Here is a 27,161-nt window from a genome sequence, read left to right as displayed (position 1 = left end):
CTGCAGGCATACGCCAACCTTCTCAAAGGAAACATTGATGGACTCAAGAAGAAGGACAAGAAGAAGAGCACTGCCAAAGCCACTCAGTAAAGCTATTTATTTTTTTTGTACAAGACGAGAGCAAAACTGTCATTCTGTATCACTCTCATTAGTTTAGTAAAACCTGCACCAATCATGCAGGCTAGCATATTTCTGAAACCACACAAAACCATCCAGGCATACAAAATCATTTCGTAATAACTTACTCATGCTGTGCTTACGTCGTACAATATTACTGGGCACGCAAGCTGGTATGCGACCGCTTAGTAAACCAAGCAATGCTGGGAGTAGTTGAGACCCAGTTTCTGTATTTTGCATATTCAACCTGCGGGCTTTCCAAGAGAACTGACCCGTGATCATGGAATAAAAATTTCAACAGTACTTGTACAAGTCACGCTTTGTGCCAGCGTCTTTGGGCAATTGCAACGTCAAAGGTGAGCTAGAGTTTAGTATATATACACAACGAAAGAAAATGCACTGAGAGAAAGAAAAAAAAATGTGCTTTTGCAATGATGAACTGGCTCAGTGTTGCCCAAGCGCAAGAACTTGAGGGGTTTCAAGCAGTCCTCGAAACCCTTGAATATAGGACACCATATTCAGAATAACACCTTGAAAGTCATTACACAGTGAAGTGTTTTACAATCCTTGTATTCTGTATATTTTGCAACACTTGGAGGACTTTTTTGGACATTTGTCCCTAAAGGGCCCCTCACCAGGCCTCGTTAAAAATTTCAGTTAAACACTAACCGTTTTAAAGCATCACCTCAGGAGTATTCTACTGCAAGAATATTTAATAAGAATTTAGGGCAGACTTCCGCTTTCACATGACTGTGTGGTCTTTCACACAGAGGTGCACAAATTTCAGTGTACACTGGGTCTGCACAATTAGCGTAAACCAAAATTTGTGCATCTGTATGCGACATGCAATTTTTCGCACAACTGTACGTATGCGACAGCCGTGTGGTTTGAGTGCAAGTTAATCCTTAGTGGTATCTGAGATGGAAACAAATGACACAGCAAAAGCAATGGTATGAGTCGTCGGGCTACCCTCCCTGCAGCATAGGTTCTCTCTCAATGCCCCTACCGGGGCCACAAGCGGTGTTCCTTTCCTGCCTCCCATATTTAAGTCGAGGGCCCACTTCTGACATTATTCTTGTCTTTCCTCCCTTTTTACTGTGCAGCATATATATTTGCAGATGCGTTTACGTCTGCTCTGTGTTTCACAGGAATCCCCGAGCTGTTCCCTATCAGAACAAAAAAAAAAATTATATGCCCCGTATCCAGTAATACCACATGAACAAATGGCAATTCTACGAAAACCCCTATGTTCCCATATGTCATATGGAGCCTGTCTCGTATGTTTTCAATATCCAGTATATGAACGTTTGGGGATCTCACATAGAAACCAATGTTCCCATGGGAACACATGGGTTTAAATTTTTGTATAATCATATCGAACTTGCCCCATACGATTATAGGGGGTTATAACGTAGGGGTTTTTTCGATATGGTCGCCCTGCTGTGGCTATTTGTGTGCTGCAGGCACTATCTGTTCGACATCTCCTTGACGGTGCAAGTGGTCCCTTTGCGATGAAGAATGCACAGGCTGGTTTCGTGGCGTATATCGGTGCAATACTTCAGACACAGTCATCATGGCATGATCAGTGCACTGCTAGAAGTGGTAAGGGGCCCTTTATTTTAGACAAAATGTATGCCAAATTCGAAAATCCAGTTGATCCCATACAATATAGCAACTTTCTAGCAGTTTTCTAGGTAACCTTTCTTTTCACATTTTTGTTTAGCAATCATTTGTAGTTAACAAGAACAAGTTGGTTGCTAGCAATAGTTTTTAAACAATCTAAAGTAATGTTTCACTAGTCCTGAAAAATTTTTGTTGCGGCTAAAAAGTCCTTAAATTCCCTCAATTTAAACTCCCTCAGCGTTTTGAGTTCATGTGCAAGGCTTACGTTCTCGTAGCACGTACTTGCCACTACAAGCAGAGTTCCTTAATCATACCAGTTGCAGGGCACGTGCTATTAGTCCCCACATTCTGGTGTCCAGACACAGTGGTGATCGACTATAAACCACAAAGGTCTGGCAATTGTTGCTATACGCAAGGTGCCTCTCTCTCCTGAGCACAACAACAACAACAACAAAAGTATATCTATGATTGCACTATGAGCAACACAAAGTAAACAGCATTTCCAATCAGCACCTTCAACGTTTTAGGGAACTTGCTGCTCTGATCACATGCGATATGGTAGATCAATGCATCGAAGTGAAGTTCAGTTTTGTTGCTCCCTTGTTGATAGGTTGATTAAACCCTACCACCCTCCCTACAATCGGAGAACTACAGTTACATGAAGTGTGCAGCGTGCCCTAATTACCATTTCACTCTCCACAAATGTGAAGTGCACGTTCAGCATCTCGTGTACCAAATGTTGGATGAACAGGAGCACTGTGTATGCATTAACCTTTCGGCTAAACTACTGGTTTCGTGTCACAGTGCATGCAGTTTGCTGCCACGTTTGGGTGCATTACTTGCCTGTTTCATGCAGCGCTAATAAAGTACACCTCATCAGTGGTGATGGCAGACAGACAACTGTCTATTTTGCAGTGACGCTGTTTATTAGAAACATGGCGCTCTTTGTTTCGTTCACAGCGACATTTGGCGCCAACATTCCATTTCCCCTGCATTTTATGTTTCCGGTCTGGCATGGCCACAAGAGAACGTGTACTTAGAATTTATTCCGAACTAAGCCGGCAAGCAGTGCTCCCGAACACAGCATTAAAATTCATGCACTGTGAAATGCTACCAGTGCATGAAATTTCAAGTGCAAATGAGCAAGCACTTTAGCTAGAAGAATCATGCATACCAGATAGTACTCCTATATACACAATGTTTAGCACAATGTAGTAGTGTGTATATAAACAAATTACGCAGTGTGTACATAACCGAAATTGGGTTTCCAAGAAACGACAACATTCGCTCTACTCTCTGCCCTGTGAAGCACCACTGTCTGCCTTTGTATGATGGCTGAACAAAAGAAAAAAGGCTTGCTAGCATAAATTTTAACAGTACACAAAGCAGCAAGGAAATGGCTGCAGCATCCAAGCCACAGCCAATGTTAATTTTGCAGACACAATACATCTACACATGAAGAACTTGATGCGATATATACAGTTTCAGCGTTTACCCTTACACTTGCCTTGGATTTAACAATATCTCAGCTGCTATATCTCCTATTTCATTCTACACCTGTGAGAAGAAACCGAAAGAACTTTCTGCCATAAGTTATTCCTTCTGAGAGAGGCCTACGAAATTATGTTCAGGATTTCTTTTTTCTCCAATTGTCTAATCAGCAGTGAATTATAGAGGAGGGGACCCCATACACACACAGAAGCGAACGAAAAGATGCCATATTTAACATTTTTAGCCTTGTGAGCCCGTTGCTGCATCATCCCAGACTGCTAGCCTTGGCCAATAGCCTCTAAACACTCAACACTGCATTATTCACACACATATCCTATCCCATTGTCTGAAAAACCTGCCTATTCCAAAAATGTATCACAAGCAAACTGTACATCGATCAGCATGTCGCAAAGCTCGCACACGAGAGTGAGATTAATTCAATGACAACTGCAGAAGGTTAGCCTAGCTACAGGCTGGGCTTGCTACTCCAGATGTAATGACAAGGGATAAAAGAGAAATGCACACATACACTAGTGCGAAACGCACTAGCACACAAACTGGGGAATGCGGGCAACAGGGAGCACCATAAAAAAATGCGGCAAAATAAACATACCATTGTGCATCGTCACCCCCCTAACGGCACAAGTGTGCATACTACAAGAGAATATCAAAAAGGACCGGCTGATGGCTTTTTAATTGTCAGTAATGAACCTGTCACAGAAAAACCATAACATGATATCTCTTTGTATACTACTGCATAATGGTGGGAAGTATGCACATGGTTTGCCCACAGCCGCTTATGGCACCAAACTTATGCTCACAATCAAGCTCTCTGCGGCAACGAGATTGCAGGAATTCAGTGCGCACACTTTTAAAACCACACAAAGCAGTGCTTTTGTGCTACACCGCCAAAGGACCCTTAATGTTCCCCACCTTACCCCTTAATCACATACTTTGTGCACTATTATTGGGGTTCGTGCACGTATGCTTGCTGGGATGTGCTGGCATACAATTTTTATTTTTTTATTTTTCTGGGGGGGGGGGGGGGGTCATAATCTGGATCTGTCACTTTTAAGATACCTAGTCAAACCCCGTTATCAACAAGGTCACATTTGACACTAAAGGTACCTTAGTTACATCCGATAATTGTTTGTTACATATCAACATTTGAGATTTACATCATATCCGGTCATTAATTATTTAGAGGCCCAACAGTTTTGCCTACAGTGAATGAATGTTGGTTAGCTCAGCTATTGGGCAGAATGTTCAATGTCCTAAAGAGGCATTGCGCTAGATGCCATGACACGCAAAAGTATCAGAAAGTGACCACTGGCAACTATATAGCTCCTGGCATGAACTATGCAGTACGGAACGGATGGTTGTGTTGCTGGCACCACATGAGCAGGAAGGTGAAGTGGCACATGGTGAAAGTGTGGCATATAAGCTGCCAGGCAGAAGAGGCACCACTTTTTCGGTTCAAGTGGCTTTGGAACACGTGACGTCACATATCGAGGCTAGGTGCAAGACTCAAGACGAAGAAACGTTGCCTTCGATTTTCTTCGTCAATGAGAACCTTTTTTGATTAGTTAAATGAAATATAAATGAAGTGTAGACAAGCACCGGATTAGGCTGGGCTGTGGCAGAACTGGACTGTCCTGATTTGCACACACACCAGGCGGCACAATTACGTTTACTACCATGACATCCAAAGCTGCATGACTCTTGGCACAACAGTGGAAACACAGATGAGAAGCATCAGCCACGAGTCATTGCTCTTACCCACAGGGCTGTTATGTTGTTGGAGGCACTATACCTCAGTGAAGCATGACAGAAAATAAAAAGCATCCAAATGCACAACTAGGAAGATATGCAGGATCAACGCTTGTCTTGCATTCTTAGTTGTCATCTGTTTGCACTTCACTTATACTGGATCACTAGCAACTTGACTACTTAACCATCCTTCCACAAAAAAAAATAAAGCTTTCCCCAAGGCATGTCAGTGAAAACAGAAGCACTATGTCAACTAGAAACAAAGCTTCTTGACCAACCCTAGCACATTTATTTGAAATTTCGCCCTTCCACGAGTCTCTCTTTGGCAGAATAAAGCTTTCAAGAAAAGATAATGTACAATCTTTCTGTGCATAAACTTTTGTCATGCTTTGGGTGTTTATTAGCTCAATCTCGATTAGCTCAAGCTCAAACTTTCTCCATCTTGTAGCTAGGCCATCGCTGGCAAAATCAATTTTTCCTTTCTATTGTGGCCAGTAGTGCCGAACCAAGTCGCATGGCTGTGGAATAAATCGTATCTGACACTGTTTTGCTTTGTGCCATGAGATAAAAGCTCTTCTAGTCCAGTTCACCCTGCCCTGTCAGCCAAAACAGATTTCGAAATCCTGAATTTGTATGCAATCAGCAAGCCCTGTACAGGCAACATTCGTTAACGTTTCAGCGTTTGCTTCTTTCGGGTGATATACAGATGGTGGTGGGGTGTTATAAACAGTCCTCCAATGCCATTTCTGTCATCAAGATGAAACAGGAGGGGAGGAAACGAAAAAAAAAAAATGCAGCTGAAACATTTCTGGAGCTCATTACGCTGCCCAGGTTGTCGGCACGGGCACTTGGCAACGGTTGCGTCTTTGTGGTGGGCTGCCAGCGCGAGGGGGCTCATCGAGTGTAGTAAACGCGGTAGTAGAGGGTTTTTGAGCGCCATAGGGAGTAGGAGTTGTCGAACTTGAGGAGGTAGACACCCTGGCCGGGGTACAAGTGGCTGCCGGCGTACACCTCCTCGTGACAGTCTCGGCGAAACACCGGAATCACCAGGCTCATCGAGGACTGGTGGGTCAAGCCATGGGGGTCCCCCTGCGAGCCTTTCTCCACGTCTCCGCTTTCTGCAGAGCGCTCCTCTGCAACATGGAGGGCGCGAATCAGTGCCTCAGATTTGCTCCAAGCATGCGCATGCCATTAGAAATGCACAGGTGAACTTAAACATCACATATACGGCAGAAGCTTGTTGATACCTTCCTCATTAGTGGAACAGGATTCTTGTAGCACCTCTTGCAACAAAGATTTTCCTTTGACTTTGGCTTTTGTAACAAGGCATGTTGAAAAAGTAAATGATAAAAAACAAATTCAATATAAGACAAGCTCTGCAACTCTTAAAAATTGCACTAACTTGCACCTAGGAAAGAATTCTAAAACAAGCATTAATTAAGAGGAAGCTTTAGCTCGGGTGCTCCTATCTAAATACATGTAAAAGGAGAATTCATTTTTCTCGGCAACCACTGCACCAAATTTGGTGAGGCTTGTTGCATTTAAAAGAAAAATATTAAATCTAGTGACTGTTGGTTTCAAATTTTCGATTTAGGTGCTCAATTTTTTATAAAGAATTGGCAAAAATAAAACATTTTTAAAAACGAAGCTATCAAGTTTACAACTCTGTAACTCAACAACTAAAAATGATAATACAATTCTGTGAATTGCATCTGATAGTAGGTCTAAAGCGGACAAAATTGATATATTACACATGAATCCCAAAAAATTTTGTAATATGGAAATACTGCTTTTGCAGAACCCTTGTAACCAATGCAACAAATTCGCGTAAGATGTAAAACGACATATCGAATTTGTCCGCTTTGAATGATCTAATGGATGCCGTTTACAGAACCGCGATATCTGTTCTTGATGCAAAGCTATGAATTTGTAAACTTCGCGCTTCTATTTTTTTCAAATGGTCGAATATCTGAAAATCATTTTAACAATATTCAAGCCCTAAATTGAAATTATGCTTCCAACAGACACTAGAATTTAACTTTGTCTCTCAAATGCAACAAATTTCATTAAAATTGGTCCAGGGGTTATCTCAGAAAAACGTTTTTGCGTTTTACATGTATTTGAATAGGCCGCGTCGGAGTTGGGCACGAGCTAAAGCTTCCTCTTAAAGGTGCCATGTCATGAGTTACGAACTTATGAACTTCACCAGTTAGCAAGCAGCTTACAAGACGGTGGCAATACAGAAATGACAGATTACCAGATGTACAGAAAGTGGAATTTCATTCTGCATACAACATTACAACATGCATTTTTTCATCCCTATGAAAATTAGTTCAGCACCTCTTTTGTTCATTTGATTTCATCCTGAAGATTTTCTTCATTTGCCTTTTTTTTCCAAGCAAATCAGAATCGCTCGAGTTTGATTTGCATTTTGTGCTCTCTACTGATGCCTCCACATTTAGTCACTGCTGCTGTTGCTTGTGGCTGACCTTTTGCTGCTCTGAGAAGTGTGGCTTAGTTGAACCGCCACACTTACAAGGCCAGGCATGATGGACCCCTCTTTGTTGTTCTCATGAATCAACATGTGGATGCAGATTCGTAACTGAAAATGCTGATGCACTGCCACCACACATAGGCTATAATGAAGCAATGGAAGTATGTGCAAGTTCTGGTTTTGCCTTCTTGATTATTACCACCAGACGCACAACAGGACTCTCGGGATCAGGCATGGAGTGATCGCTGCCAAAGTGAGGCTTTTGCAGCAACATGTAGCAAGATTTGCTCTTTGTAGCAGTTTGGAGCAAATGTAGCAGCAGTTCCACCACTTGTTCCTGTTTGTTGCTCTCTACCAGCTCCTACGCTTTCAAACGGTGGTCCAGTTTGGTTCCCATAGGGATGTATACATTAGCTTCCCATTTATCATGTTTCCCTGCATCGTTTGTTACATCCAAAAGCTGCACTACCAATTGCAGCATCGTCTATTGACGATACATATGTTGAGTGGCGCATGTTGCCAAAAAAAGGTCGATTCACAGTGCAAGAGGAGCAGGAACTTGAGAATGCTATGTCGCAAATAGAAGCCTACGTCACGTATGTATAATCACATTGTGCGATAGCGTCAGCCATTGACACCAATTTCAATATGGCTCAAGACGTCAAAAACAAAACAACAACTGCACAAACAACTGCCCCCACACCCACGTTGTCAGTCACTATTGCGGCTTATGGCAGTACCTTGCACAGTTACTTCGATATACATGGCTGAGCAAAAACTGAAAAGAAGCTGCCATTGCAAAAAAAAAAAAAAAAGCTGATTCAAACAAACATTCAAATCCAGCGCTGATGGAAATCACAAACAGTTGTGAATGCAAAAGAAAAGTTTTTAACATTCAACCTAACCATCATGCAGCAATAACGAGCTTTATTTATAGCAGGTTTTTAATACTTTGTTAGCTTTCTATTCGATATCAAAGAAAATTTTGTGTGAGTGAAGCTTTCTTTTTTCCTGTCACAAGCTTTTAGGTTTTCCTGGATCATACATTCTCTTTTCATGGTCCCCTAAAAAAAGTACTAACAGGGTTCTACTGTAGTTTTGCCCCATGCTCAACAAACTAAATCTGTGTTGGTGCAATGGGCACACACAAGAAAACACAATGCACTTATGACATAGTGGCTGGATTCATTTTGCCTGCCAGAATGGCTACCGTATTAGTGGGGTTGCAGCTGGAAGCCCCTTTGCAGTGACTTTCCAGCTTCATTCAGAGCAGCTTGATATTGTTATGGTAGCCCCATGGTAATGACTATCATCATGTCTTTATGTCAACAATAAAGCAAAACACTAACAAAATATTTAAAAAGAAAAGAAAGCACCTGCCACTATCGAATCTAGGACCTCAAACTTGCAGAAACCAGAGCCCAAACTGTGCCTCCAGGACACTTGTGAAGTGGGAGCACCATGTGGTAGCATTCTATGATGAGGTCGTGGTTGCTTTGCATACGAGATAACCAGTCAGCACCAATGCAAAAAGTAGAGCCAGCAGTGGTCAAAGACAGGATAAGTAGAAGCCGTTGTTCTTTGAGGAAAGTAGCTTGTGTGCCACTGTGAATGCCTTCTGAAAATACTACTACTATGTTAGAAGTACAAACTGTAAATGTAATAATGCAGTTAACCATCTCCACCACTACTTCACGCTTCAGGTGGAACTGAAAACCTTCCTTTTTCTTTCATCCTGTTCAAACAACCGTTGTTTACATATTTTTGTAGAGCAATTAAATGTTACCACCACTTTATTGCCTTTCCTGCACCACTTTTGATTAAGTTATCTTTATGTTGTGATGTACTTGACTCCACCATATAACTTGATGTAACACCTAGTTGGCATATATCTATGCATTATTAGCATCACTCCGGCCTACCATGCAGCTTGGAAAGTACATATTTTGACATACTTTTATTAATTCTGTTTCTTTACATGTGCACTATATTTCACACTTTACCTTCAGGGGCATTGGGCCATTAATTTCATATTTAATTTTGAAATCTCTCCTACTAGAATGCCTTAGTGCTTAAGGATACATGACATCGAAAAACTGTACCCAGTGGCGCAGCTAGGTCGTCTAGCACCCGGGGCCCATAGGTCTTCTGTCACCTCCCCCCCCCCCCCCCCCCCGGGTGTAGCCGGCGGAAAGACGGGTGTGTTCAGACGTATATGACACCCCCCACCCCCCCTTCTGGCCCCTTGCACCCGGGGCCCCCGGCCCCCCCTGTTGCTACGCCACTGACTGTACCTATCAAGCCTTGGGGCACTTTTGTTGCACTTGTTCAGGTTGAAGTCACGATTTAGTTGCCTGGAAGAATTCTGTGCTTCAGTGCACACTTTCGACTTGCTTTACTATTTTATTTTTCACTTATTTAATGTTTATGTTGATCGCAACATCAAGATAATGCTTTAGGATAATGCTTTTGCTTTCTGTCGGTGACCGTTTTTCACCAGATTACCACTTTTACCCAATTATCATACAGCGTGTGATGTGCCCTACTGAATCCATAAGTTATTTAATACTGTCACCGATTCTATAGCGCAAGAGCCTAGTCCAATCGGAACACGCACAAGACACGATTGGTGCTGTACGCGACCACCAGCGATTGCTCTGGATTCTGGAATATACAGCTGTACATGTATAAATAGTGGACACAGATGGCCAGCAAGTTTAGGTTCGACAACTGCTCGCTGCTATCATTGCAATTTGAGTGCTGCTCGCTCGTATTTCTGGGCACAAGTTTGCCCAATAAAGAGGTTCTTAACTCAATCTTGTCAGTGCTGCATTCTTCGCCATCACAACAACGTGACAAAGTGAGTCCTCTTCAAAAAGATCGGAGCCACTTACCTTCTTCCTCCTCGTCTTCTTCTTCACTCTCGCTGACGTGCACGGACATCTGGTTGCCTGGTTCGGCAGTCCATTCAAAGTAGATGCCAAAGCCCAGGTCATAGCTGTCTGTCGCGAACTCCCAGAAGAGACAGTTGCCGTTGGGATGCGTCGGCACACGCACGGTCACCACTTCGCCATGACCCACCTGCAGCATAGCAAGAGAGTTTAGCCTGTCCCGTTTATGGGTTGTTTACGAAATCCGTAAGAATACGCAGATGTAGACGGCAGCAGCAGTGCTGGTAGGGACATCTTGTGACCCTCTGTCTAACCACAATGCATTAGAAATATTTGTGTGCTACGAGCATTGTTGCTGAAGAAAAAAATAAAAAGAAGGAAGGTACCATAAAATACCGAGCAAGCAGCCACTAAAAATTATGAGACAATTGCGGAAAATTTGGGGAAGGATACTTACTACATATGAGACCAAACACCCCTGATTTATCTAAAATAGGGGGGCGTGGGCACTTGATGTGTGCGCTTATTGTGATATGGGCCAACACTCGGTATTTTACAGTGTGTTTTAATGACTGTTGCTACTGATGCCTTTGTATACACCAACAGCTAAGCAGAACATGGACAGTGTGCTCTAGTTCAACTCGGTGTCACGAGATGACTCTATAAGCACTACTGCCCAAATATGTTATGTTCCATTATTCCGTAAATGGTGATACACATAAAGTCGAACCCGGATATATCGAACTCGTAGGATATCGCAAAATAGTTCGATATATAAATAATCCATTACATAACATGACAATCTTACGCAAAAGCTTTTAAGGGGATTTTACAGCTGTTCGTTATACACAATAATTTGCTATACCCAAGTTCTATATATCCGGGTTCGACTATACAAACAGGCTCGCTATTAAATAAACAGGCCAGCTACGTGTACCACTCCTGCAGTGAGGACAAGTGACAATCCTCACCTTTAAGATTCCGTTGCTTCCTTCCTTGCGGATGCCATCTTTGAACTCCTTTATGTCCTTACGGGTCCACATGGACGCCGTTGCAATTGTCGGCAACGCTGCAGTGGCAGTAATAATGTGTACTCCATTATTCAGCTGCAGCACAACTGATGGCATAACTTGGGAGCCAATTAAGTTAATTCAGCTTGAAATAAAAAATGGCCAACTCAATTGAGAGAAAGACCTTGATGTACTTGAACAACTATTCACTGCAAAACTGGGCAATAGACCACAGACCAGCTTATAACGTAAATAGCTGGAATCGTTAATTTCTGCACTATAACCAAAACAGCAATATTTCGAAGGCTGTGCACACATAGAAAACATGTAGACCAAGCAGCCGCGTATGTTGGGAATCGAAGCATACGACCGGGATGTACCCTCACTTTCATTGGTGAGGTGGTTCACCTGCTTTTCAATAGCTGTACAGCCGCTGCGGAGCATTTTGTGGACTCAGTGCCAAACCGCAACTTTGGCCGCCAACTCCCAATGAAACGGTGCTGGTTAGCGCTAGCCAGTGGGAGTGCCAGGCAGCATATCGTCGAGAGAAGCTCCTCCTTGATAAACGTCTTTTCTCCCGAATACGGATACACATCGATCTGGCACTAGATCACACACACAGGCAGCACTGACATAAACATGTGTGAAGTGGGGTTTGCGGGCGATCAGCCGGCAACTACCGCAAACGCGCATAGAAAAAGTTGCTGTGTGTGCGTACTGGTAGGAACGGCGAAAGCTTGCGTGTGGACAACATTTCGAACTGGTGAACTTGCAGGACACAGTTTAAACTGACAGCGTCTGAAGTCAAGGTCGCGTGCACGATGTCTGCGCTTCGCAAAGAGTCGCACCGTGACGGGCGAATGCAAATGTGCTCGTGGCCTCGACCGATTTTTCCATGCTCCTGGAGTTGTAAAAAACAACAAATTGATTTTTGCCCTCGAAATTCGTTTTTCTGGCCTGGCCGATCATTCAGGCTATTATTGCGACCCCATCTACGTCCTGAAAAGAATCACTCGGCGACTGTATTTACTTCCTGCATACAAAGTGAAGAGCTAAAGAGCGACAATGCACAGACATTCAATGCGAACTGTGTGCCGCTGACAAGCAGCCAGAGAAACGGGCTTCTCCGTTGCCTAGGCAACCCCCACACACATGGTGAGCCAGCAGACTGCTGCTGTATTTTTTTTTTTTTTCCTTTGTTCCTTGTTCGTTTACTCCATGTCTCCTCCTCCGCAACACCCTGGTCGCTCTCCCCTCGGGCGGCGCACATGGTTGAAGAGTGTGCTTGCTGCCTTCTCTTTGTCTGCGGGATTTTCCAGGGACCACATTATAACTGGTATTTCATCTTGCGTGTCCGCACCATAAGTGGTATGTGCATACTTGGAGCTCTATCAAAAGAAAAACAGGGAGTCTGAAAAGACCGCATTACATCCGGTCCTGCAATATAAGCGGTTACGTTATAAGTGGTCTGAACTGTATCTCCAGCTAGCAGATTTTGAGAGGAGATATTATCTTTCAGTGCAATCTGCTTCCTTGTGCAGTCTAGTCACCGGAACTCTCGTGTGCACCATTTGTCTCTCGTACTACAACCAGCATGTTTTAATGTGATCTGCTTTCGACACTGCTGCATACACCAAGCAAGGTTTATTAGGTAAGTAAAGTCAAATCTCTGACTCAGCGGCCATTGAACATAATGTGTTTTGTATCCGCATAAACCGTACCAGCTTACTGCGTACGTATCAGTTAGCACGTAGTCCTTCCACTTTTCGTCGCTTAATCACGGCAGTGTGTCGTCCCCATTGGGCAGCCTGGCAGAACAAGCCTCAGAGATCAGAACAACGGCTTGCACGCGCCCTATGCATTTGCACGTGAAGCCACATCAACATACTTTTGACGCCGTGCCAGAGAGCGTTGTGGCCATCGTAGTGGCATCATGCAGGCTAATGGCGTTTTTCACTGGTCGATTCGGAGCAAGATTTTTTGCTCTACTGCAACGAATCCAAATTTCACTGGTCGATCTAAAACGGGTTCGCGCTTTCCACTGGTCGTTTTGGATCAACTCGCTCCGCACCGGATCGCTCTCACTTGCTCCGCCACCGATGCGCGGATTCAGGCGGAAATAGCTCGCGTCACTTCCATCTTCAAGCGAAATTGGTACCTGGTTGGTACGCACAACATTGTGCTGCTTCACAAACTGGCTGCATTCGGTGCTGCTGCAGAGCTCGCGTTTAGCAATGAGAGCTCGGACGACAGCGATTACGAGGTGACGCAGGTGCTGTACGAAGCCTTCTATGCACATTGTCCACGCACAATCCTTGTGGGCGTGACATGGAAATGACGGACTCTGCGACTGCCATGGTCAAATTACGCACGGGGGACGGCGACTTTGGTTGCCATGGAAACGTACAGAGCAGCAGTTGGGCATGGTTTCCAGAACCGGTTTGTATCCCGTGTGTGCAGACTTCCTGTGTGATCCCCTGTGGAGCGTTTTTGCGCTCCGCTGGCCAATTCGAATTTGTTAAACCCGAGCACTTGCTCGAGGATTTCGGCAGCCGCTCCAGATCGACCAGTGAAAAACGCCATAAGACTCGCGTCATGATAAAGCTCGGATAAAAACACTGGGTGCTCAGCACAGAAGAAAAATTGGACATCGTTCTACTATCGAACGTGGGACGAAGAGATCGGTGCTGGCACGCAACAGGGATCTATCGTTGACTACAGTGAGTGGCATTTGGAATTCAAAGTTGCTCGGCAGCATCACTGCGCCAGCGAAAAGATGTTGGCTACGAGGTTTTACTTTTCGCCATCGTTCCCTCTGTTGTTGCCGAAGTGTCGCCTAACAACAGTGATGAGGATGACAAGGAATGCAACAGCACGGGCGATTCAGACACGACAGTGGCAGAAGCTATGCATTACATCAGCCTCATGAATGCAATCGTCGCAACAAGAACAGCACCCCGTAATGAAAAAGGCACCCCGTGACCTCTACAGCGCTACTGCACCCGTGCATGGAGAATATGCAATGCAAACAAGGAGTCTGTCACGTGAGTGTTTGCCGAGAAGAGGGGGTTGGCTGAATAGCTGGCTCGGAGCTTTGAGTTTGAGGCCACTGTCATCACTGCTAAGCCGCCGCGGCATGGAACGAAAATAAGACTTGTCGCACGAAGTGAATAAATACTGCATGTTTTTGCACTTTCATTGCACTCTCTCAGAGTTCTGTTTTTGACAGGTAAGTGGGCAACCTCATGCTATTTTGGTTAAGCAGTACTACCGTTTGGTATGTACTTTTTCCAAGCTCTGGCCAACTACGGTTTAACGAGGTTTCACTGTACACTACACCAAGTATAGTACACCAACATTCTTATTTAAGCACGGTAAATTTAGCAGATAGCGTATAGTAACATTTTTGATCCAATGGGATGAGTTTTCAGTTGTGGAATGAATTAAATATAATTAAGTTTCAACATAAATAACATTTTTAAATTATTTCTTCATATCTATATAAGTGCACTCTCCATGGCCAGAAGTAAGCTGAAGAAGTATTTCTAATTTCTCTCAATGCCGAACTGTTTTCAGGCATTACAGGGCTACTTCCTATCGCAGTGAAAGAAATCCCTTCTTTTGGACACCAGATGCAAAATACAAAGCTTGATACACACCCTGGCCACCTTCCTCGGTGGACTCCTCATCAGCCGAGCTGTCTCCTTCTTCACCCTTGGTGTCGCCCTCGCCCCCGTTAGCCACCACCGGCTGTGGATCTGCTGGCGGTCGACCGTCAGCCGTGTCGCCCCCGTCGGCCATCGCTGTCTGCTGCTGCTGCTGCTGCTGCTGATTGAGCACCTGCTGCATGTACTGGTGATAGTGCTGCTCCTGTAGCTGCCGGATCAGCACACCTTGCTGCAACAAAGAGGGAGCGCACATTCGGGCAACAGACACAACTGCGCTCACAGTTTCTACGGGAGAGCATTCGCCCAATACATTCCAGAACACCAACACAACAATGTTTATTTGCAACAAAAATGTTTTTGCGAGGAGGGCCAGGGAAAAGTTGTGCAAGCAGCTCAAGAGATCGTGGCCTATGCCTGTACGCACAGGATAAACAGCAGTGGCTGTGATATAACATGTGCAGTTATACAAAACTGAAATACTACAAGAAAACAATAAAATACACGAAAACATTATAAATTGCGGTATGTGTGTTTAAAGGTAAGTTTAAATTTGGGAATCACAAATCTGTTTCATAGCTCTGTGAAGAAAACAGTACTATTAGAATCAATGTTGTTCTTCCCAGAAAATTTAAGTTTACCAACAGAACATCTGCCTGCCACGGCTTGTACAGCATCTATTAACAAGCCATTGTTTCGTATGTCAAGCAGTGTAACACACTGTAAATTTGTTTGTAAACTTGCTATAGTGTTTGGTGCGTTATAATTTTTAGCTATTCAACTTTATATTGGTGGTGGAGTTAATAATTAAAACATTGATTAGATGGGAACAGTGTTATGTTTTTTGGAATCTGTGGTACGAGGATGGTACAGAACCTGGCAAACAATACCTACGAGGGCAAATCAGAAAGTCTTTGCACCTTGTGTTTTTTTATGTTTATTTATTTATTTAGGCCAAATTATGGCTGCAAATGTGAAACATATCCATTCCCAGCGGTGGACCTTTCTTGCACCAGCCCGGCCTTATCTGCCGGTAGCTCTGCGACACAGCGCTGCTGTCAGTTGTTGAAGATGGCAGTTGTGCTTCGCACGTCCATGGCATACGAGCAACAAAGTGTGATTCATTTTCTATGAAGCAAGGGATGAACGCCCATCAAAACCAACAGGGAAATGAAGCCCACATATGGGGAAAGGTGTACATGTCCGCTGAAGAAGTTCCTGGCAGGACAGCGATTCAGTGCAACGATGAAGCCAAGACAGCAGTACGAAGGTGGTTCCACGGTCAGCCGGACAAATTTTGCCACAGGGGCACCTCAAATTTAGTGCTGCGATGGGACAAATGTCTAAACCGGTGTGGTGACCATGTGGAAAAGTAGTGTAAGGTACGTAGAATGGTACGTGTGTTTGTAATGGCCTGTATGTACCTTATTTTGGCTAATAAAAAATAGGGGCAACGGCTTCCTGATTCACCCTCATAGAATTTTCTTTTGTAGGACTTTCAGATTATTTATTTATTCTGTTGTAGTAGGTGCTCGTACAAGAATTCCATTACTTAACGTAAGTTTACAAATCCATAACTCTGCACCAAAAACAGACATCACAGTTCTGTAAACTGTGTCTGTTGGAGCGCCTCAAGCAGATAAATTTGATAAATGAGTTTACAGCTTCCACAAAACTACAGTACTATTATGCTTATGAAGGTCTAGCAAAAAGCCAACTCACAAATTAGTGGCACTGTAATTACACGAATATAACGCGAGCTATATTTCCGAATTTCTGGCCTCAGAACACTCCTCAGGTGTATTTGCATTCATAACACGAATATAGCACGTTTTCTTTTTTGTGTCACCTGCTCGCCATGCTGCGTCGTGCTCTCCATGCCCACTGCCACTTCGCCTCAAGCGAAGTGGCAGCAGACACACATTCATCACTGAGAACGGCGTTGTTCCACGGTATTCTCGCTGAAAGTAATAAATACGTCAGCACTTGCCCTTTGACATTATTTTGCGACTGCACTTCACGATAATGATGAATAAAGCCCTGCGGCCATCCGCTTTTTAGCATTGTTTCCTGCCGCTATTGTATTAAGTCCTGTTTGCATAGTCATTTTATTAATATATACATTTTTTCAATTTCTCAGACCGAGAGCTCCCTCGCATTATATTCGGGGTCGCATTATTTACGTACAAATACAGCATAGTAGAGAATCGTGCCATAGCGCACATTCAAAACAAGAAATAAACAAATGTGGCAATACATTTTTTTGTCCCCCCCCCACTTTAGATGTTCTAATAGGCGCAATTACAGACCTGTGATATCATGATTTATTACCAAGTTACAGGGTAATAAAATTGATGTCTCTCTCTTTTTTTTAATTTGAGGTATTCAAACTACTTATGTAAGAAAAATTCACCAACAATTACGATACTCCCTATGCGAAATTTGAGTGCAGCTGTTAAGGTGTTTTGAATTTGCGATATATTGAGGCAAGGAATTTGAATCTGAATGACAGGGTCCTCTGGCAGCGGCACTAAGCCTCTGCTGGGGCAGCTCACTAAGTAGCAGCAGCAGACTAAGCACATCCGCCGGTTGCATCGCTCATTGTTCAGAAAGAAAATGGAAACGCGTGACTTGTGTAGAGCACATTCTCTAGTGGCAGCAGCGCAGGCGAAGTAGCACTAGCACAGTGGGTCCGAAGCCCACGCCAGCGCTTTGTTTCCATATATGGTATCAGTGGACGCGCTCGCCCCATGCCTTAGTAATGGCATCATCGGCGACGGCGCACGCTACTATGACGCCATCTCGTAGCAGGTCGCCACCATGGAGCAGATCTCGTGCGGCACTCCGCTTTCCTCCTCACCCTTTCACTACACTCTCCTTTCCTCCTCGTGACCTCTTCGCTATCGCTGTCTTTCACTCTCCGCTACGCTACGCATTCGCCCTCTTTTTTTTTTATTCGATAATGGAGCACGTCTCGTGTGGCACTCCGCTTTTCTCCTCACCCTTTCACCATACTTTCCTTCTCCACTTCCCTCCTCATGCTTCCACTGTACTCTCCTCTTCCGCCTTCCTCCTCACGCTGTCCCTGCTATTGCCGTCTTTCATCCTCCGCTGTGCTCGGCATTCGCTTTCTTTTTTCATCCTTCGGTTGGCTCGTTCGTTATGCCGGTTATGCTGACGCCGAGGCCAACACTAAATGCAGGAACAGGCACCCAAAAGCTATGCTCTAAAACATCATTGATGGTGTAAATAAAACACCTACCTCCTAAAGTCTGCAGGTTATTACTTTTTCTTTTAAATGCAATAAAGCTCACTGAATTAGGTATCGTGTATGTCATGCAAAGCTATTTTTCTGTTTGCATGTATTTAAACAGGAGCCCTTGAGGTAAAGCATCCCTCATAATGGCCAGACTTTACCCCAGATGATGGCCCAGTTGTTTACACTGCAGCAGCAATGCTAACACACAATGCAAATGAAGCACGCTATACCGCAGCAGAGTGCACCCGGTTCTCCATATGCATCATGGCTCATAAATGACCACACTGACCTGTTCAGGGTTGCCAGGAAACTGCTGCTCAGCATAGGCCTTGAACTGGTGATAGGTCTGCCGGTTGAGTGCCTCCTGGATTAGCCGTCTGCAGCAAAACAAAAGGAAACACTTGACATACTGCCCAGCACTGTTTGCACATTTGTGCGATTCAAGGGACACTAAAGTGAAGTAAAACCTCCCGATAACAAAGTCGCATCCGATACTAAAATAGCTTTGTTATAACCGATATTCATTATAAGCCTATATTTGTTGCATGCTGGAATTTATGAGAAATGTTGTAGATTTACTTTGTTACGTCCAATTATTTGTTACATTCGAATTCGTTCTATTATGTTGTTCTGCTCGATTTCAGGATGTCACTTAATCCTGAAAACACAGGGTGAGAAAAAGTGCATGCACACTCTGAAGAGAAGCCTACGGAAGAAAGGATCATGCTTACATAAAGAAAGAACTAAAATGAGAAAACCGACAATCAAAATGCAAGTGTGTAAAAGTGCAGGTGAACAAGAAATTTACCAGAAAGACAACATTTATTTATACATTTATTTATTTATTTATTTATTTATTTATTTACGCATTACCGGTAGCCTTAAGAAAGACTGTAAGCAGGAGGGAGGTACAAAAGAACAAGACTACATAATGAATGAGAAGAAAGAAAACAGAAGGGCTTGATTTTCTTAAAATTAAATGTTAAAAGAAAGCATGGGGTACTTTGTTGTGAAACTGAAACATAGAATATAATGAAGGGAAATAAAAGCAGACAAAAAGATAACTTGTCACCGGTAGGGACAGAACCCACATCCTTTGTATTACATGACACTTAATTGGAAAAACATGAGATTACAAGAAAGAGAAACGCGTCATATCGTCAACCCAAAGTTGAACATCATTAGGCAAGCAACACATATTTTAGAATTTTTTTTATAATCTACATTTGTTACATGCATATAACAAATACACTGCATCATGTAAATCTGAACATAATGTTCAATTAAAAAAAAAACACCCTATGGTGATCACCCCAACAAAAGAACTTCACATCACAGACCTTACAAAAAACAAGTAAGGTTTGTATGAAATGTACTTCCAACACTGCTAGAAAACTACCAAGAACACTACTCATCTATCTAATAATTATTTAATACTACAAATCAATTTAATGGCATTTTTATTCACATGTTTATGTGCAAACAAATTACTATGTATGCATATACTATTAGAAAAAGATTAGCGCAGCGGCAAGCTTACAGTATTATCACAGACCTAAAGCGTCACACGGGAAACCAATGAGATCTCTTGCTGGAGCCACATATCGCTCACCCATTCTAAGCAGAATGGGCAGGGGCGACAGATGTTCACGGAAAGTGCACGGAAAGCCGTCGCTTTGGTCGGTAAGGATGCGAGATCCTTCAAATTCATTTTAAACGGTGTGCGTTTGCGCAGATCATTTACAAATTGGCCCTTAATGTACGTGCACAAGGCCCTCCCCAACCAAGTTAGTGTGTTCGTGCAAAAACGCGAAAAAAAAAAACTCCTTCAGGGTCCCTTTAAACTTGTTAAAAAAGAACTACATAACCAGTGCGGACGTTAACGGCACAAAACACAACGATGCGCTCAGAGCGAAAACGGAAATGCGCGACAACACACAACTATCGTAGGACACAGCGCCTGCCGGCTTATTCCGCACTTTTCACCGCTTGAAAAGTTGGCGCCGCGCAACGCGCAGACGACGGGCAGACGACGGGCATCGCGCATCGAGTCTGCGCCATTGCAAAGCTCCGAGCGAGTCAATATATACAACGCGGGCGCAAGCCGTTCCAGCCGGATCGATAGCACCCAGCCGCGGCTCAGCTTACGGCGCAACGGACCAGAGCCGCCAAACACGGGGCTCTCGGCCGCGAAAAGCGACGGAGTCGGGCGTTCGCGTGGCGGAACGTCCCCGCAATTTTCGGGGCGTCAAGCGAAGACGGCCGATACTAAACGGCAACTGCCTATGGGACGACTCGCAAAATGCAACTGTCAGCAGAGCGCTGCGCTGCAAGACATCGGAGTGTGGAGGCAAAGCCCACCCTTCGCTTCCTGCGCGTAAACGTTTTGCGGCGCGCTCGGGTCACTTGGCTACGAATGGTTGCCCGCACCTTTACATCAAATCGATCGGCCTGCACAAGAGACGTGACAAGAGTCGCGGCTACGTCTAGTGCAGACGATGAGAGACGCACCTGCGGAAAACGCGATCATCCGGTCCCGTACGGTGATCAGGCTCGGACACTAGATCGAAGCGGGACGAAGCGCTGCGCTCGATGCGAGCTCGGCTCCCATAGCGAGCGACAAAACCGCCTCTGGCGGCGCCGAAGCGCGTCTCTCCGCAACGATTTTCGTTTGGCGCGCCAGACTAGTCGTCGAAAGCGACACATCTGACTCCAAAGTGCGCGCCTGCCACTGGGCGGCGCTGTCGCGGGCGACGCGCGGGCGACAAAGAACGTCAAGCGGAAAGTCAGAGAGGCCGAAATAATATCATGGGTGGCGGCAATGGAAAAGAACCTGCCATGAGTAACTATTTAAGAGGAAAAAACGAAATCAGGAAAGAAACAATTTATGGTTACTCAAAGGGAAGCTCATTACTTTTCAAAGCGAGATCGGGATGCCTTAGAACACACACCTATAAAGCGAGATATAAGAAGGAAGAAGAAGCATGTGCTTGCAGCGGTAAAGCTAGGGAAACTATGGAGCATGTTTTATTAGAATGTGAAGACATCTACACAGCGGTCGATTTAGGCATCACTGGCCTCCTTGAAGCCCTTGAGTTCAGCGAGAGCAGGGGAAAAGTAAACACGTCCGCAATAGAGATTAGTAAGAGGCGACTGGAAGATTGGTGGAAGAAAAGTAGGGAAACGACAAAAAACGGAGACGTACAAAGGCAAAGTTCGCAATAGGGCATCAGAAAATGTGGTTGTGGGAGTTCATAGTGTTTATTTTTTTTTTTTCCTTCTTTAACTTGGGTAGGACATTAGGCAGTATAATAGCAAAAGCTTGGTGGCACAACCCACCACCCCCGTTCCAAAGGGGACATTCATAACATCCATCCATCCATCCTGCCGGGCGCAAAGGACAGAAACGAGAAGATTCTGTGAAATTTTACAGAAACCGGAAGCAAGAAATCAGGAAAGGAAATTTGTTCAATGGCACAATATTGGCAGTGCCAACTGCTATGTGAGGCCCAAGACTCCTCGGCTCGTCGCAGTGGAATGCCAAGATATTCACCCAGGATGTAACCCAGTCAAAAAAGAAATTGCTCAAACCAGTTGGAATTTTCCAATTGAAATGACTTGGGATATTTCTAATTGTGTTTTGGGACAACCATCGGAAAAATCCAACAGGTCCAACTGTGCCAACTGGTCTTTTGTACACAATTGGACCTAATTGGTCTCGAATTGGACTCATTGTGGCCAACATGAAAAACACAGAAAAGAAAAAAAAAACCTAAATGGCCCCTAACTTTAATATGAAACGGATATACTTGAAAGTCCTTTCGAGAAGTAAAATCGTGCATGAACAAACCACGGCAATTCTCTTCATTGACATACCCAACATTCATGTACCACTTCACTATGGGAGATACATGTCAGGAGCTATATACGTGAAGTAGGGCATGTCGTTGGGCTAGTCAGTTCATACATTCAAGAAAATTTAAATTGCACTAAGAAGACAGGATGTGAACAGAAACATAGTTGCACACACAAAGCGCAGTATGTGTGCGTCTGTTTCTGTTCAGGTCCTGTCTTCCTCACGCAGTTTAAAATTTTGCTGAAGCTATATATGTAAGCGAAATTTGGTTGACCAATGTGGTGCCAGTGGTTCATGAGAAACTAGGTAAAATCTCAAGACAGATTTTTAACTTGACAGAAAGCTAGATGCTTCTCTCGATTACCCCAATATACAAAGACCTTTTACTTGAAAATTAAGATTATAATTGCGCTATTACTATTATCAACTATTTTGTTGTTTCACGAGATTACTCATATAGTGACTTTCAATTGGGCCTAGTTGGGACCAATTGGCTTGCCAAGTTCCAGTGATATCCAACTGGGACCAACTGAACTTCTCATGATGCCCAAATTGAACCAACTGGACTTCTCATGAAGACCAAATGGAACTTGGGCCTCCGATGATGTTCAATTGGAATCAGTTGGGTCCCATTAAAAAATCCAAACAGAACTCAATGTTTTTTTTGTTTTTGTTTTTTTACTGGAGGTAGGGAACATGCACCTTCCAAATACAGTAGGATTCAAAACTGGTGGGAGTGTTAACTAGTCGGGAAGAGAAAGGAGCCAAAGTGTTGTAGACCTACGTAACAGCACAATAAAAAGATAGTTTTTAGTGAAGAGAATATAAAAAGAAGAGATAGACAAAAATTTAGGCTGCAATAGATATAGTAAAACCTGTTTAGCTGAGCAAGCTGTGCGACTATTCATTGCTGCCCTGTTTCAAAGGAGATGCCAGAAATCATCGATCAGTGGTGGAATAGTCATTTTACCTTTTAACGCAGCGACAGGCATTTTTGACACAGTGTCCTACATCTATATACCATACAGCCACAATTTTAACTGATATAGCCAATAAGTGAAGCCCGCTTTATGCACATCAATGAGGCATTCGGGATAAAGAAAAGTTGTCAAGCTGGTATAATTAATTTCTTTTGGAATGGCGTCCTTGTACATCTATCGCAATATAAAACCGCTTCTATCATTCAGACTCATAAGAGGCGTTGGCACTCGGCGTGCTTCAAATAAGCAAGAAAAAGAAAGTTCTTGGAAGTAGGGCATGTAAACAAGACCATGTCCTACAACCAAACCGAGACAACAGTAAAGACATCCACATGGTCCTCATAATGTGCTCAATCCCTCAGCAAAGACGGACAACGAGCCCAACTCGTCCGGTAGTGTTGTATTTTTTCTGCAGCATCTCAATAAGACTTGAGCTCCGCTACTGCTCTGTGCTTGTTGTACACAACACGAGATGGTGTAAGCAGCCTGGTGATGAGTGAAGTTGTGAACACAGACTCGTTTTGTTTTGTTGTTGCGTCACCAGCTGCATGTTCTAAAGCGTAGATCGCTGTAGCATCCTCCGTAGGACAAGCGACCACTGCGACTCATGTTAAAAAGAGACAGCGGTGATTCAGTGCCCAACTTCTTCAATTGAGAACAATTTTGCAACGCAGTGTGTTGTGCTGAAACATTGTAAATAAGGCAAGTAAGAACATGCTATGAAATCTACCAGTGTGCAGTTTAGCCCACCTTCACTACAGTGTAAAAAAATATTTTCTAATAAAATTTCTTTTTCAGGCACAAAATTCTCACTAGCTCTTGCGTAATACCATCTACAGAATAACTTGCAGGCTGGAAAAAAAAACAATTCTGTCTTTTTTGCAAGCTTTTTCTTTTTTCTATCGTCCTTTTTTATCATCTGAAAGGGTTATGCACTCACTTTTGCTCGAGCTGTCTCTGCCGCTCCTGTTCTTGTCTGGAAACTTCTTCTTCTAACCTCTGCCTTTCCCTTTCTTCTTCCTGCTCTCTCCTCCTTTCCTCCTCTTCTTCCTGCCTAGAAGATGAATTACAAACCTTAAAGAACTGTAACACATTAGCCCGACATGACATGCACTTTCGACACGACATGCGCAACACGCTGTCACAAAACACAGCAAGTGCATCAGCCGTTAACATGGTGCTTACAGCCCTGACCAAAGTTCACACCCTCTAAAATTACAGAATGAGTTATAAATTTCCATTTCCCCTATGGGTGCTGTGCGCATGCCTAAATAGTGTATCAAAAGCAAATTTACTGACAAAAATAATTCTAGTGTGTTGTATACATCTTGAAACACTTCAAATTAGAAATGTGCTGCAAGTTTGACTAATATATGTAATGTGTTTTAGTAAAACTAGTTGAAAGACAGAAAGCTGGGTGTTTGTTCTCAGTTTCAGCATGTCGTCATGCAGTGGCTTCACTTTTTCACTGTTTTTCACAACGTTTTCCACCAAGCACATATTTCAAGCGCTTGGACAGGTGCTTTCCAAGTATGTTAGACATGACATAGTTTATGTTCTCATATGGCAGAAGGTAGAACAAGGTAGAACTAAATTTTCATTAGTGAGTGATCACACCTGCTTTAACACCAGCTGGTGTGAGAGTGCATAGCTACATTTAAGATGTGCCTAGTCTCCCTGCTGCATGCTTAGGCAGCACAGTCAGGAGCATGGTCTATAGCAACAGACCAAGTAACAAGAGGGGACATTACACAATTTGGAATACACTATGAATGTTTCATGTGCATGGTCTTCACAACTCAGCTATAGTCATTTCACCATTCTGCTTACCAGTGCATCCAAATCGCGTGCAATGCAAGATCAATCTGTTGCCAATGGCAACAAGCTCTGCGCAGGAATCTGGGGTGCGTTGCATGCAATATGCATGCAGTGATTGGCAGAACAATGATGCAGCCACAGCGGAGTTCCAAACTTCATGCACACAAAGCATTCAAAGTACAGAGATGGTGCAATTTCTGCTTCTGTTTTGCACTGTGGCTTTGAAAACAATACTTCTGACTGAAACCAGCTGCCCACAAATAAATTGTGGCGTTTAACATCCGAAAACTGAACAGTGAGGGACGCCAGAATGGAGGGGTCCAGAGTAATTTTGACCATCTGGCCAATTCTTTAACATGCACCTAAATCTAAATGCACAAGCATCTTTGCACTTTGTCCCCATCAAAGAAAGCAGCTGTCAAAGCATGCAGCTCTATAAGCTGAGAGAAGACAAGACACCTTGTAAATGTAGCTGTGTGCACTAATACTGTGAGGCTCTTGACCGGCAGTTGTCACTAGTTGTCATTATTCGAACTGTGCTTGAAGACTATAACATTTTCTTTGGTCAACATCCTAGTTGAGCCTCCTTTAAACAGATGGCTGGTGCCACTATATTCGGACCTCTTCATGAACACAAGAGTCTACATGCATCTGGTGACGTGCTGTTCTCGTTTCATTACTGTCGTCGTCATAGTGCACCGGGTAACTGAAATAAGTACTTTATCATTTGCAAGCTCCTCAGTTCACCGGCTGTGAATGTCATTACATGCGCTTATCAAATAATCTAAATATAAATGTTTTCTTCCAATAGACTCTGCTAAAACATTATTCACTTTGTTCAGATACGAGAAAATATTCAGTGTATTGCTCAATAGATGAATGCATTTTCTTTAATTTGTATTCGGTTAGGGAATTTTCCCATTCGGCCACCCTTTGCAATAACATTCAGTGAAACCTGCTTCTCGAGTAATATGCACCAAAATTGCAATTTAAATATCTCTGAGGCATACATGACTTTCATATTCTCCATTTCTTTAATTGGCATCAGTGAAAACAGGTCCGATAAGTTCACCTTTTACGCTCTTTCTCTTCCATATCTGCCTTGTGTGCTTCAATGAATGGTCGGAATAGGGGGCATTTAAGGTTGAGCAACTCAATGAACTTCTTCATGGCTGTCTCACGGTCTGTGTCTCCTAATGAAGTCCAGGCTTGCCTGTTAAGGAAACAAGCAATGCATGTCAGTCAAATAAAGATAAGGTATCACTGACTGAGTTCAAGCCTTTCAATACACACCTCCTGTCCCTTCCTACGACGTCGAGGTAGCCAAGAGGTTTACATCTCTCTGGGTTGTACTTTCCATGTGTTACTTGAAGTGTGTAGGCTACAAGATTCACCTTGTCTTCGTAAGAAATGTGGAAGGCTTTTCCTTCATGTTCTGTACGAGTTTCAAAAGTTAAAACAAAAGGAATAACAATGCTGATCAGAGAAAAAGAGTGCATGGCAAGCCGACAATGTAATAAAACACAGGCCCAGTTGAGTCAAACGTAGGCAACCAATTATCGGTGATTATCTCCTAAGGATTCATGATCTTGTGCGGATTACGGTGCTTCAAAATAAATTTGCGGCTACATTCGCTTCAAATCTAATAGCTGTTGTAACAGTACTTCTTGTCACAGGCCAGTCTACGTGATCATACACACGATATCCACATTTACAGCGAGAATAAAAATAAGGGACTATTCTCGCATAATTTTTTCCCCCTTCAATGCTTTCACATGGCTCACACGACCTTCTCTTTAGCGTGTGCGCTCAGTGATGTGGTGGGAGCTTGGTCGCTCAGATTGCGGCAAGCCGTACCCCTTTCACGCGTTGTCATGAACAGACGACACGCGTGTACCATTAGAATCAAATACACCATGTTTTAGAGTAAAAACGCAAAAACAATCAGCGGAAGTAAGACAGCGCGACAGCGGAGACAGTGCTTACCCTTGAAAAACGCAGTGGCCATTTTGTACAGTTGATCGAGTGTGAATCCCCAGGTGACAGTACAGGCATCCTGCTCAGTGGTGACCTGTGATTGTGGAAGACTACTGATTTTGGACCCTGTTTCTTCGCAGCCGGGACCTCGGACCGGCCCATTGCTGGCGTTCGCCATTGCTGCAACGCTGGCAGCGAGTACTGGGGCGC

At 43.7% G+C, this 27,161-nt stretch overlaps 2 protein-coding genes across 2 annotated transcripts in view; one reads left to right on the top strand and one right to left on the bottom strand.

The window, feature by feature from the left end:
- The window catches only part of Srp14 (signal recognition particle 14), a 5,654-nt gene extending 5,539 nt beyond the window's left edge, over positions 1-115 (top strand). The window contains exon 5 of the mRNA XM_050180601.3: positions 7-115. Coding sequence (XP_050036558.1) covers positions 7-90 — 84 coding nt within the window. The 3' untranslated portion in view covers positions 91-115. The remainder of the gene's footprint in view (positions 1-6) is intronic.
- Positions 79-27,161, bottom strand: LOC126533426 (Golgi resident protein GCP60). The gene is made up of 9 exons (XM_050180588.3): positions 26,961-27,161; positions 26,268-26,409; positions 26,047-26,187; positions 24,097-24,210; positions 18,610-18,697; positions 15,056-15,293; positions 11,358-11,455; positions 10,390-10,576; positions 79-6,134 (listed from the first exon to the last, which is right to left on the bottom strand). The coding sequence occupies exons 1-9, from the start codon at positions 27,127-27,129 to the stop codon at positions 5,896-5,898; spliced, it is 1,416 nt and encodes a 471-aa protein (XP_050036545.1). The 5' UTR covers positions 27,130-27,161; the 3' UTR covers positions 79-5,895.

Source organism: Dermacentor andersoni, chromosome 7 (genome assembly GCF_023375885.2).
Source record: "Dermacentor andersoni chromosome 7, qqDerAnde1_hic_scaffold, whole genome shotgun sequence".
Classification (NCBI taxonomy): Eukaryota; Metazoa; Arthropoda; class Arachnida; order Ixodida; family Ixodidae; genus Dermacentor; species Dermacentor andersoni.
This window is presented reverse-complemented; position numbering and strand designations above follow the sequence as displayed.